Genomic DNA, 12,195 nt, shown 5'->3' with positions numbered 1-12,195 from the left:
TAAAATATCCGAATTCATATCCGGATATCCGCAAATAATATCCGAATCACTATCCGACCCCTCTCGGTCGGTCGGTCGGGAAATATTCGTACCATTTACACCCCTACTTTAGAGTACCCTGGTTTCTGAAGCTATGTGACGAAAAGCTGATGCATGATATGTTTCACTGGACTGTCTAGTAAGTTTTGTTCTTTTCAATAATATATCGATCTGGAACAAAGAAGCTGTCAATATCTTTTGTCTTGAACCAGCATCAGTCCTATTCATATGCTCTTGTTTCTTTAAGTAAATGCCACTGGATTTTCGCCTCACCAGAAATACTATCAGAAAAATTTGCAGTACAAACACTTGAGGAGTAGTATTGTCATGTTCCAAGTACTCTGTGAAGCCTGAAACCACTCTCTCGGTGACAGCTTGCCGCAGCCTTCTCCTGAGCTCAGGGTCCGGCACCTTCCAGAGCTTTTGGGCAGGGTAGGTTTTCTGAAATTCCGATTCGAATCTAGCCAGGCAGGAGTTATAATTTCGTCCAAAGCAAAGCGGTGTTAGATCGTACAAGCACGAGTGCACGACACCAGCGGCGCCCACGACACTTGCAGATACCTAGTCCTCGATCCTCCGAGCGAGCACTGACATGTGGCGCTCCATACCGAGCAGCAACGGATGAAGCTGCTGCCATATGAAGCGCGTGTTGTTGATCAAGAACAGGACCCTGAGGCCGTGATCCGGGAACGATTCCAATCTATTGGCAAGCTTTTCTTCCAAGGACGAGACCATCTACAGCGTCAGGCTGATCCTGCCCCGAAAGGAAGGAAGCAGCTGATCCTGTCGTACTCCGGGACATAGAGCACCTCTTGAAGAGCTCTAAAAAAATGGAGTGGAGCTAATATTTGGTGGAGTGAAGCTAGTTGGAGTGTTTGGATATTTTTTTGAAGTGAAGCTAAATTTAGTGGAATGGAGCTCTCCCAAATACCCCCATAGTCGCCAAGGTCAGCTGCTGCGCCGACGATATGCCTCACTAGCTTGCGATTTCCCCCACAGCAACTTGATGTGGTTTATCAGGGACCGGGTGACCCTGACAACGTTCAGGAGTGCTATTTTACTGTTGGCGGCGGGAGCTTGACCGAGACTTTGGTTAGTGCTAGCGCAAGTTATGTTGGGCCGCGTGGGCCTCTAAAACAGCCCAATAGAATCACTGTGATCAGATCACCACCACATCCATCCAATTTGCTGCGGCCGTGGCAACTGATGACCAAATTCCACATCCACAGTTCTCAAAAAGGAGAAAAAGGACGTGAATGAACCCGTCAAATCAAATCCAGCTGCTGCATGCCTGCATCTGCTGCCGGTGCCAACAGAACCAGCCCTACCAATGGGCCCTGGGTACACACGGATAATAGCGCCACGTCAAAACAGCAAAGCTCGCGGCGCAACAAACGCCGAGGTTGACGTACCCGTGCGCTCCTTCGCTCTCAGCCTGCTCTGCTGGAGGCCACTAGCTTTGGCAGCGGCATACCCCCTGCGCCCACCCGACTCCGTAGTCCTCTGTGTGCTTCTTGTCCTGCCCCCATATTAATCAAAATGTACTAAGATATATATATATATATATATATATATATATATATATATATATATATATATATATATATGAAGTTCAAGTTTAAATTGTATTTTTCTGATACGAATGAGACGGGTCCATCGAGTTCTTAACGGTGAAGGAAAAGGAGAGGTCGAGATGTGAGATGAGAAAGAAACGTCCAGCATACACATATCATAAGAATATTCGTATCAGTATGAACATTTAAGTTCCACTTCGCATCTATGGCCCTGTTTGGTTCGGCTTCCGCGATGCTTTTGAGCGGAAGAAGCAGAAAAATCCCACCGAACAGGTTGCGGCCGACGCGCGTTTAGCAGTCGCGCTCGGCAGAAAAAGCGGAAAAATGAACTGCGCGCCGCGAGAAGCGAGAAGCGAGGGAAGGGCCGCGTTTCGTTTAAACGCATCGCGATTCTGTGTGCCGCGGTTCCAAACAGGGCCTATATCATCATTCATCAGTTTGTGAATTTTTAATCTATACCATTTGCCCCTACGCTAACACATACTCCCTCCGTCACACGATATAATATAAGACGTGGTCAAACTTGGCGTGGTCTTTAGTAATAATATTTGATTCTTAATATTTTTATAATATAATATAATATAATATAATATAATATAATATAATATTTATAGCGAGGAGCGGGCCGATGGTCTCCGGGGTCCGCATCGGGGCAGCATCGAGCGAGCCGCTGTCGCCGCCACCCGGGAAAGGTTTGGGAGCTTCCGGGTTTTGACACGCCAGGCGAATGCGACGGCCCCGCCTGTCGGAGTCTATGCAGGCTAGTGCATCGAGAGCAGGTGCAGTGATATCACACAAGATCTTGGGGTGTCAACTCTATAGCAGAGGCCACGAATGAGTTGAGTTTGCATAGCGCCTGAATACGTTGCAGTTTGCGAGGTTGAAAAAACAAATTTTTTAAAGTTTGAATCTTGAATTTCGTGCGCGTCTTTATATCTGGGAGGGAGAAGTAGGACCAAACGTTATTAATGGTATAGATGAATAGTGGCCCTTAAATAAGTGATAATAGATGACGTTCCGACAAGATTTTTTAGTTCATTTTAGTTCAAAATTCTGGTCTGAAACGACATGTATTTGAGTATGGAGAGAGTAAATGAAAGACTCTCTTGAATGCCCAAACAGGGAGGCAGACTTTCACGCAAAGGTTGGAGCTAGCAAACAAAGTGCAATGCACCTCGCTTCAAAAGTCGCGGGAGCACTCACCACGTACTCAGTACATTTGCAGTGCATGCAGTACCACTGTACCGCGGTGCTAGTACGACAATCAGCTAAGGTTGGACCCAATCCAAAACCATACAAGCCAACAGCAACAGGTGGGTGGCCGATCGGGCCGCGGGCGTGATGGCCTGGCCCGCGCCGTCGCAGAACCAATGAACCGAGCAGCGACAGGGCCAGCCACAGCACATGCGGGCGCAGTGGATCCGTACGCCGCAAGCGACAACGGAGTCCTGGCGCCCGACACGTGGAGGGAGGGGAGCGGGCGCGCAGCCTCGGCGCGGGGCACGCTAGCTGCTGCTCGTGCTCGGTGCCCCGGGACGATCTGCCTCCATGGCCCCCATGCGCGGATGATCGATGATGGACGGATGGCCATTTGGACCAAACGGTTTTTGGGGTGTGTAGCCATGGAGCGCCACCGCGATTAGCTGGTTGTGTACCCAGCATTAGCAGGATGCGGAGCCCTTGATCAGTTGTTAAGCTTATCCATATGTTTGTGCTTATACCATTTTTGTTTTATGCTTACTGAAATGTGCCATTGTTTAACTTTGGCCAAGTCCACTACCTTCAGGCCTGACCTCTCCTTCAGGAGAAGAAAAAAAAAAAGAGGACGTGCGTGATCTCAATGTTTTGCTGGTAAAGTTTTATCCTGGTGAAGTTAATGAATTACCCATACACACAGTCAGCGGAAAAGTCTAGAAGCTCTAGAGTAGAGGAGCTTTATCAAGGGGAAAAGGTGACAGTGCTCCACGGCCTTCTGTTAGACTGGTTGTGGCTGGTGGCTGATGCTGATTTGTTATTAGAGAAAAATACTGCTGGCTGGTGTTGGTTTGGTGTATGAAAAAAATATTGTTGACTGGTTGCAGCAGAACATAGTGATATAATTAGTACCGAATCATGGTAGTATGTTTTAAAACTTATTCAGAGTTGATGGGTGATACTATATATTATTGTAAAACAATGCACACGTACATTACTACAAGTGGTCTCCCTTGAAACTGAAGGGATCAGCAGAAATCAACCCTCTCACCTAATGCAGGGTGAGGTGGCAGACGTGTTAGGATCACATTGGCAAGCTCACTCTCCAATCGGAATCCACGTCGTCCTTGACCATCAGGCATCAGCTGCTTGGACGCACCCCACACCCCCTTCCTCCTCTTCCTTTATAAGCACCAGGTGATCTCCCCTTCTATGAAGGGAAAAAAATATCTCACCAGCAAAGAGGAAGTGAGATTGAAAAAAAAACTAAAAAAGAGAGAAAAAAAGATTCTGCATCCAGAATCCATCCACAGTGCGTTCTGCCGCCATGGCCGGGCTGAGCGTTCTACTGGAGACCACCCACAAGAGCCACCCCGGGAAGCCACCGGCGCAGATCATCAGCAAGGCCACCCTCGTGATCCGCGGCGCCAAGCCCAAGCAGGTCTCGCCGGCCGCCGCGACCTCCTTCCTGCAGCGCTGCTTCCTGTGCCACAGGGAGCTCGCCGAGGGCATGGACATCTACATGTACAGGTAGGCTAGGCTGTTCTTATTATTATTCAAAACAAAAACTGGTAGGAGTTGGCTGCTGGGAAGAACATGTCCGGAACCTTGAAATTTTTTTGTAGAAAAAGCTGGAACTCTGGATTGATCCGCGGTTGCGAGTTCGATCTTCTGGCAGGCTAGCTCACATATGCAGTATCTTTTTGTACTCCGTACATCCGTTTGACTGGTGGCGCGTGCGTGCATGTGCAGAGGCGACCGGGCGTTCTGCAGCGAGGAGTGCCGGTGCCGGCAGATCTTCATGGACGAGGACGCCGGCAGCAGCAACTGCTGCGCCAACGGTGCCGCCGCCGGCGCCGCCGCGCGCGGCAGCCGGCGAGTCGGAAGCCGCTTCGCGTACTGATTGGCGCCGTGAGGTCCAGTGTGTGGGGGGCAGAACAGAACGGAATCATCATGGTGGAACACGGCCAGCGCCCACGGAGCAGATCGGGAGAGCCAAGAGAGCATTAACCACGGAGGAAGGGATTAGCAGTGAGGGTTAACCAGTAGATTAGTGTGGAGTATCTGACAGCTCAGGGGTGCGTGGGTCCCAGTCCAGGTACAGAGGAAGAAGATGCTAGCACTACAGCTACACGACCAGTACGTGGCATCTCGCTGGACGTACCGGATAAGATGGCCATGACTTGGAGTAGGACCCGCCGCCTCGTTGGGCCCCACCTCATGAAGTGGATGAGGATCGAACGAGTAATTAGCGGCCTCTTGTAGTCTTGTGTCGCGTCCCTCCCCAATCTGGCTCTGGTAGAGATTAGCCTACGCACGCAAAAACTAACTGCGGTCAAAAGGTGGGCCACTTACCGTAGGCACATGTCAATTTTTTTTGTTCTTTCTTTCTTCTCCTTGGATTCGACTTTTGCATTATTTCCTTGTGTAACATACTAGTAGTTCAATATTGGGGTGTTGTTATTGTATTGTACCGGATACTCTTCGAGGAGCCTATCCGTCTAAATCAAATAAGGAGTCGACTCAAAGCTGTCTTTGCTGCCACAAGTCCTAGGTTAACTTCACCCAAAGCACCCGATAGCTTAATTAGTGTCGTGGTGGAACAGCCGGGTGGCGTAGTGCACCCGTCTAAACCTAGAGGGTGATTACTTGGGGGTTAGCTAGGATTAGCCCAATCTCGGTAGAAGAACACGATGAACACAGAGGGTTTAGAGTGGTTCGGGCCGCCGGAGCGTAATACCCTACGTCCACTATGTGTTGTATTGCTTGTGCTCTCAAGAGGTTGAGAGCAGGGTTGTTCGGAGTGAAACCGAGCTTGTGTTGTGAGAGTCTTGGAGTCTCTCGGCGTGTCTGAAGTGTGCAGCGAGCGCCTCTCTTTTATATCTCAAGGGAGGCACGTACATGTCCGTTAAGTCCCCGACAGATGGACCCAACGATGTAGTATAAATGACATACTGTACAGACATTATGACATTGCAGGCGATGGAGATCTCATTCCTGGATTTCCTTGCTCTATCCGTGGGAATCCTCCGTCCGGCATAGCCATGCCCTGTCTTGTTGAAACGGCGCCAGGGTGTAGCTTGCGGTGTTGCCTGCAGCGTAGCTGAACGGGCCGTGTAGCTTGCGGCGTAGGCAGTATGATGAAAAGGTGCCGTGCCGTTGTATTCATTTAATGCGGCAGACGGACTTTGCGCGGATGAGGCGCATGCGGCTGCACTGTGTACCTCGGTAATATGCGGTCTACAGTGAGGCCTGACAAAGGCTGCCCCGCGTGCCGCAGCGGCAGAGCACGCCTCAACCACCCGCATTCACCGGTTAAATGCACCTGTTAAACCGGCGATGAAGATGCATTCACCGCTTGATTACGTCGGTTGATTAAGGTAGCCGTTGAAGTATAACGGCTAGTTGGAAAAAGGTGCTCACCGGTTAAACCGGTGATGACACAAAGTGGATCATCGGTTTAACCGGTGATAGCGCTTTTTGCCAGCCACTTTTCCAATGGCTCTTTTGGGGTGTGTGGGCTATATATACCCCCCAAGACCGATTGCTGCATATGGTTGGACGCTAGAAAAGTTGAAGGAAGTGTTGCCCAAGCAAACTAACATCTCCAACCATCCTAGCAAAGTTTAGTGTCATATCTAGCTTGTGAGAAGTTTTGAGAGAGTGCTTTGTGCATTTGTATAGGGATTAGTTCTTGCGAAGAGCTCCCTTGAGCAAAGTCTTGCTGCGGCAAGCAATCGTGTACTCGTCGTGTGACCCTCTGACTTGGTGTGGAGAGGCAACGACACTTTGTGCGGGGAAGGAGACCCCTCTTGGTGAGAAGCTCCAATAGTGAAGACGGTGCCATTGGTGACGCTTTGAGAGAGACGGTGGCGGTGGCCTTGTCTTGGTGACTTGGCGCCACTTAGCCTTTGCTTGCCGGAAGCCTTGGTGGCGAACGCAAGACGGTGATCAATCGAAGAGACTGGGCATCACACTTGTTCTTGTTGGACAAGTGACCGTGGACGTAGGGAGGGACTTGGTGTCCTAACCGAACCATGTTAAATCGTATGTCTTGGTGTCTTCATGGGAGTTTGCATATTCTCTCCCTCAGCTCTTTACTTACCGTATTACGTTTTCGCATTTACTCTATCTTGTGTGCCTTTTACTTTCCTAGTTAGTTTGATTAGGATTGGCTATAGGTTGCAAGTCTTTTAGGGGTAAGTAGAGAGTAGCATAGATAAACCTTAGTCATAACTAGCATGTGTAGGACGTGTTAGGTTTATCTTATGCAAATAGATTGAGCCCTAGGTTAGAAAGCGATTAGCGACCCTATTCACCCCCTCTCCCTCTAGGGTCGGACACTCCGGTGATCCTTACACCCGTGCTGAGCAAGATCAGTGCGCTGGCGGAGAGCGGCCTCACCTCGCTGCACGTGCTCGGGGACTTCCTGAAGCGCTGGATCGCCCCTCTGAAGCAGCGGCCGCGTCCTGCCTGGAGCTTCACCGGACTCCAAGTCTGCAGCAGGACCCACCGTAGGGAGGGCAACGATCTGACCCAGGAAGGCCTGGAGGTCTTGGTGCGGGCGGTGACGGGGGAGATCTTCATCCCGGAGCACCTGATCCTCCCTCAGGGCGTCGTTCCCCTCTGCGAGGACTCGAGCCTGAGGGCTACGGTGCTGGCCACCCTGCCGACCCTCGACGACGGTGGGCTAGCAGCGCGCCAGACTGGGGGCGACCAGGACCGTGGGATCCGGATCCCTGGTGCGTCCGGGGAATAGGCCGTGCCGAGTGCCGCGGGGTCTGGCCCTTCTGCCAAGGGCAAGCAGGCCATGGCTGGTAGCTCCGCCACGACCAGTCCCAGCCAGGCCTGGAGCAGCTCCGGCGCATCGCCGGAGGAAGCGAGCCAGCGCATGTTGCACCGCAGCGACGGACCCCAGTTATGGAGCCCGCCGCAAAGCGTCAGAGGACCGCTGAGGACGCGGGCCAGGGTAGCTCCCGGGCCCCCGGCTCACGCGGAACCCTGGAGTAGCCGCGCCGCCACCACCACCGCCGGGAGGTGCCTCCCCTCGGCAGCAACAGCAGCAGCAGCCACGAGGTGCGTCTCCGCCGCCGCCACGGCAGCCGCCACCACCGCCGGGAGGTGCCTCTCCTCGGCAGCAGCAGCAGCAGACACGAGGTGTGCCTCCACCGCCTCCTCGGCAGCAGTAGCAGCAGCAGCAGCCTCCACCACCACCGCCACCACCAGGGCAGCAGCAGTAGTCGCCCAGCCTCCATGGACGCTGGAGACCCGGTGCTTTGGGGTAAGTGTTCTTCCGTTCACTCCCCTTATTCCAGGTGCTTCGCTTTTTGCTGAAGGGCTTCTTCTCTTTGTTTGCCAGGGCATCTCGCTCAGGCAGTTCTTCCACCGCCGCTGGATCGTCAGTGGGGGTCCAGGCGACCGGCGCCTCGGCGGCAACGGCGGAAGCGACGGCGGATGTGGGGAGCTTGGGTGCGGCGTCCTCCGCTAACCCGATGGTGCCCAACGCGGTGGCGGTGGATGCGCCAGTGCCAGGCGCAGCAACGCCCGACGCGGTGGCCCCCGAGGACCCGGCTACGGCGGCAGTCGCGCCAACACCGGGCTTGGCGACGACGAGCATAGCAGCAGCGGGCGCGGCCACGGCGAGCACCTCGGTACCCGACGTCTGTGCCAGATATCCCCTCCCCCAGCTCCCAACTTGCAGAAGAGGAAGAGCTGGAGATGCGGTTCCCCTCCCCCGGGTACTGGTCCGGGTCCGGCGGACGATAGAAGAGGCGACCTCTACCTCTGAGGCGGGAGTGGGCGGCTCTAGAGAGCGAGTGTCAGCGCCTTGGCGACTGGCATATCCGCCTGGAGGAGCGCACGAAGGCTGAAGCCTCCCGTGCCGCCGCCGCCCGGTCCGAGCTTGAGGCCGACCTTGAGTCCTACAGGAAAGGGCTCCGGAAGGTGTTCGACCGGGAGCTCGCGGCGTCGGGACGGGAGAAAGCCCTGGCGCTACAGGAGGAGGCTATTACCAAGGAGGAGGCCAGCCTCGCGGCCCAGCGATCCGAGTTCGAGTCTCACAGCTAGGGACTCGAGGTCTGCAAGCTGGAGCTCGACAAACTCTCCGAGTCCCTGCATCAATGGCGCCAGGAGCTGTAGGAGACCGCCAGCCAGCAGGCTGCTGCCGAGATAGAGCTCGAGGGGGAGAGGAAGTCTCTTGCCAGGCGGGAATCCCTCACCACCAGCATGGAGCAGGCCCTTGCGCGCCAGCGCGAGAGTCTTAAGACCCTGAAGGAGTCAGCGGCGCGGAAGGAGGCCTCACTCCAGGAGAAGGCCCGTCAGCTGGAGGCGGCTCTGGCGGCACTGGATGCCCAGGTGCAAGAGGCGGTCCAGGAGGCAGTCCGGAAGCTGCAGGAGGACCAGCGCATGGGGGCCCAGCGAATCATCGACTGGGCGAGCGAAGCAAGCTCAGCTCTGGTGCCACTTGGAATGAGTCCAATCCAAGTGGCGGAGCCGCCAGCTTCAATTGCTGACGCCCTCCCAGTGCTGAACTCTGCTTCAGATAGACTCCGGCGCTTGGAGCCGATCCTTGCTGGCCACCTTGAAGTCGAGGGCCGCGAGCTGTGCCGGATGGTGGCGGAGTACATTTTGACCTGCCTCCGGAGCCACGACCCTGCCATCTCGCTAGCCCCCGTCGTCGATGGTCCAGTGGCGGAGACGGAGGCCTCCTCTCGGGAAAGCGTGCGGGTTGTCGTCGACTTCGTAGCTGCTTATTTCAAGCGGGATCCTGCAGATAACTGAGCTGGACCATCACAGCAGGCGGACTTTTGTTTTTTGTGTTATGTAAAAATATTGTACTTGTTGAAATTTTAATAGAAGAAAATTTCAACTTAGCCGTTTGTCAGTTGCTCTGGTTTGCGGTATGCAGCACCCCGGCGCCCTGGCCCCCTGGTAGATAGGTTCAGTTGTTAGAACCTATCTGCCATCCGAGCCGAGAAGACGCTCCGGACCCCCGTATGAGGTTGAGCAAGTGTCCTTGGGCATAGGTGTAGCATAGATTGCAAGTCAAACGAGCGACTTATTCCCTGTATAGAAAAAAAACTACAGAGAGGAAAATCAAACTCGCTGAGATGGTAGTAATGATACTGCAACTTAGATGTTTGACGCATGCAGAAACGATTCTTAGTGTCTGGCTCAAAGCGAACGCTCCGGGCCCCCTGGTAGATAGGCTCAGTTGTTTTGAGTCTGTCTACCACTGAGACTGGACCTCGATCTGCATGAAGCCTTAAAGCGGATGACGGGACCCCCTGGTAGGTGTTTCACCCTAGGTGTCTGCACAAGAAAACTACATTTATTTCCTATGCTTCATGTGTGAAATTGTTTGAGCAAGGGCTTATTTTAAAACTTTAAGGACCTTTGTGTAATTATGAATTGTTCCAAGGTCAACTGTATAGTTTTATTTGAATAGGTTGTGTGATTATAGCTTTTGTGGAGGGTTTATTAGCAAAATGTAATGTAATCATTGCTTGGCAGGAAATCTTTTATTTCAGCCTAGATTTGATGTGAAATTTCCTTGGAAAAGACAAAAGTCCTTTGAATTCAAATCCTCTTTATGTTTTCAAAAATAACTCTTTAACCTTTGATCAAATAAATTTTTTCACAACATCAAAGTTGTAGATCTTGAAAAGTTGAACAACTTTCATGTTGGACACTTTTTCATTTGAGCCCTAGATTAAAAGTTATTGCTGGTTTACAGTTGGGTCCCTGAAATTTCTGAAATTGCATTTAAGTCCCTTTTCCCCTTCCTCCAGCCTGCCTATCTGCTCTGCTCCACGGCGCCGGCAGTCAGCGCCGCCCGCCCGCCGCTCTGGGACGGCCGCAGGCCACCTCCAGCTTCACCGCCGCCCCACGCGTCACCTCTTGACCCCAGGACCCACATCCCTCGCGCGCTGTACCTCTTCTCCCCGTGCCATGCGCCCCCGCCGAGCTCCGCGGCCGCCACCTCGCCGCCGCGGTGGCGAGCTCGCTGCAGCACCCCAAGACCCCAACTCGCGCATGCCCCAGCATCTGGAGAATCCCAGTATTCTATTCTGCGCGCTCTTTCACTTGCTCCCCGCTCCGGAAGCCCAGAACGCCGTCGCCGCCCACCGAACGCCGGCGAGCCTCAAGCTCACCGTCGCCCTACCTTTTCCGATCCTCTTCGCCCGCGCTGACCCCACCAGCAGCTCCGCCGTGTCCCGAGCTCCGCTGCCGCTGCTCGCCATCGTCGCCCTAGCTCCGGTCCTCCTCCGCTCAACCCAACCCCTCCACTAGCTCCGCCTCGCCCTCGCGCAGCTAGTCGACCTCTTCTCGTCGACCATCTTCCACCGGAGCGTCATCCCCGTCAATGCAGATCGTCGGCGACCGCCGTGCTCCGCAGACCCGTCTCCTCCGACCGTCTCTGCCCCTACCGAGCACCTCTGCTGGTTCGCCTCGGCCACCTCTCTGTTTTCCCCACCCTAAACCTCGCCGCCGGCGACTCCTTTCGCCGGGATTCGGCCGGCCACCCCTCCTCTGTTCCCCATCCGATCGAGGACCCCCCTGTTAGAATTCAAGAAACCTCAGGGGGTTATCTGAATAGACCGTGACTCAAGTGAATAGTGCCACTAGGGACCTTTTTGATATTTTTGCTGTAAACTTTGAAATTCCATAGAAATCCAGAGAAAAATCAGAAAAATGCAAATCTTGATGTTTTGGAATCCTCTTGAAGAGATCTTTGTAGTAGAATCATAATATGTTGGGTGTTAGTTGAGAGTTTTTTCTGTAAAAATAGATTTGTGTTACTAGTGTTTAAATGCTAGTTGTTTTTACCTTTTCCTTAACTGATGTTTGAAACCATACCTTGCTGTGAAATTTTTATGGTGATATGCTCATTTGACTCTAGTATTTCTATAAATATTTAGTGGTTAGTTCTCATGTTTAGCTATTTCGTTGATTTAATGATTGTTAAGTGAGATTTATTCATTTTAAATAGTTTCATTGCCTATAAAATCCTGGTAATTTTTGTAGAGCCTTGCTTTAGTCATATATTGCTATCTGTAAAAATTTAGCACTATTTAATGAATAGAACGTAAGCTAAAAATAAATCTTGTTAACTTGCTGTCCGTTTTGTTTATTTTCTTAGAATTAAGTCTGTGCAGAATAAATCCTGAAAATTTTACAGCAGCTTAGTTAGCACTCTGTTAGTTTGATGTTTAATTTATAGCCTCTGTTTTTCTATAGTTAATCTGTAGAATTCAATCTTATTCTAGGAGTTGTCTGAATAAATAATTTGTCCTGAATAAATGGCTGCATGTTTTAGTATGAAATTTTCAGGGTAAATCACTATGATTACCTTATGTTTGATTTTATTTTTTCTGAATTTACTACT

General features: G+C 52.2%; 1 protein-coding gene across 1 annotated transcript; it reads left to right on the top strand.

Annotated features, from left to right (window-relative positions):
* The first annotated feature begins 4,011 nt into the window (after nucleotides 1-4,011).
* LOC120706997 (FCS-Like Zinc finger 15-like) lies at nucleotides 4,012-5,342 on the top strand. The gene is made up of 2 exons (XM_039991755.1): nucleotides 4,012-4,337; nucleotides 4,560-5,342. The coding sequence occupies exons 1-2, from the start codon at nucleotides 4,135-4,137 to the stop codon at nucleotides 4,708-4,710; spliced, it is 354 nt and encodes a 117-aa protein (XP_039847689.1). The 5' UTR covers nucleotides 4,012-4,134; the 3' UTR covers nucleotides 4,711-5,342.
* The last annotated feature ends 6,853 nt before the right edge of the window (nucleotides 5,343-12,195 follow it).

The sequence above is a fragment of the Panicum virgatum genome, chromosome 1K (assembly GCF_016808335.1).
Source record: "Panicum virgatum strain AP13 chromosome 1K, P.virgatum_v5, whole genome shotgun sequence".
In the NCBI taxonomy this organism is placed as follows: domain Eukaryota; kingdom Viridiplantae; phylum Streptophyta; class Magnoliopsida; order Poales; family Poaceae; genus Panicum; species Panicum virgatum.
The sequence above is the reverse complement of the archived record's forward strand: the minus strand, read 5'-3'. Positions and strand labels throughout refer to the sequence as shown.

Excerpts from the sequence above, each read along its gene's own strand:
- LOC120706997 (XM_039991755.1), top strand. The coding sequence starts at position 4,135 with ATGGCCGGGCTGAGCGTTCTACTGGAGACCACCCACAAGAGCCACCCC. Across the intron at positions 4,338-4,559 it reads ATGGACATCTACATGTACAG|AGGCGACCGGGCGTTCTGCA; the intron begins GTAGGCTAGGCT and ends GTGCATGTGCAG.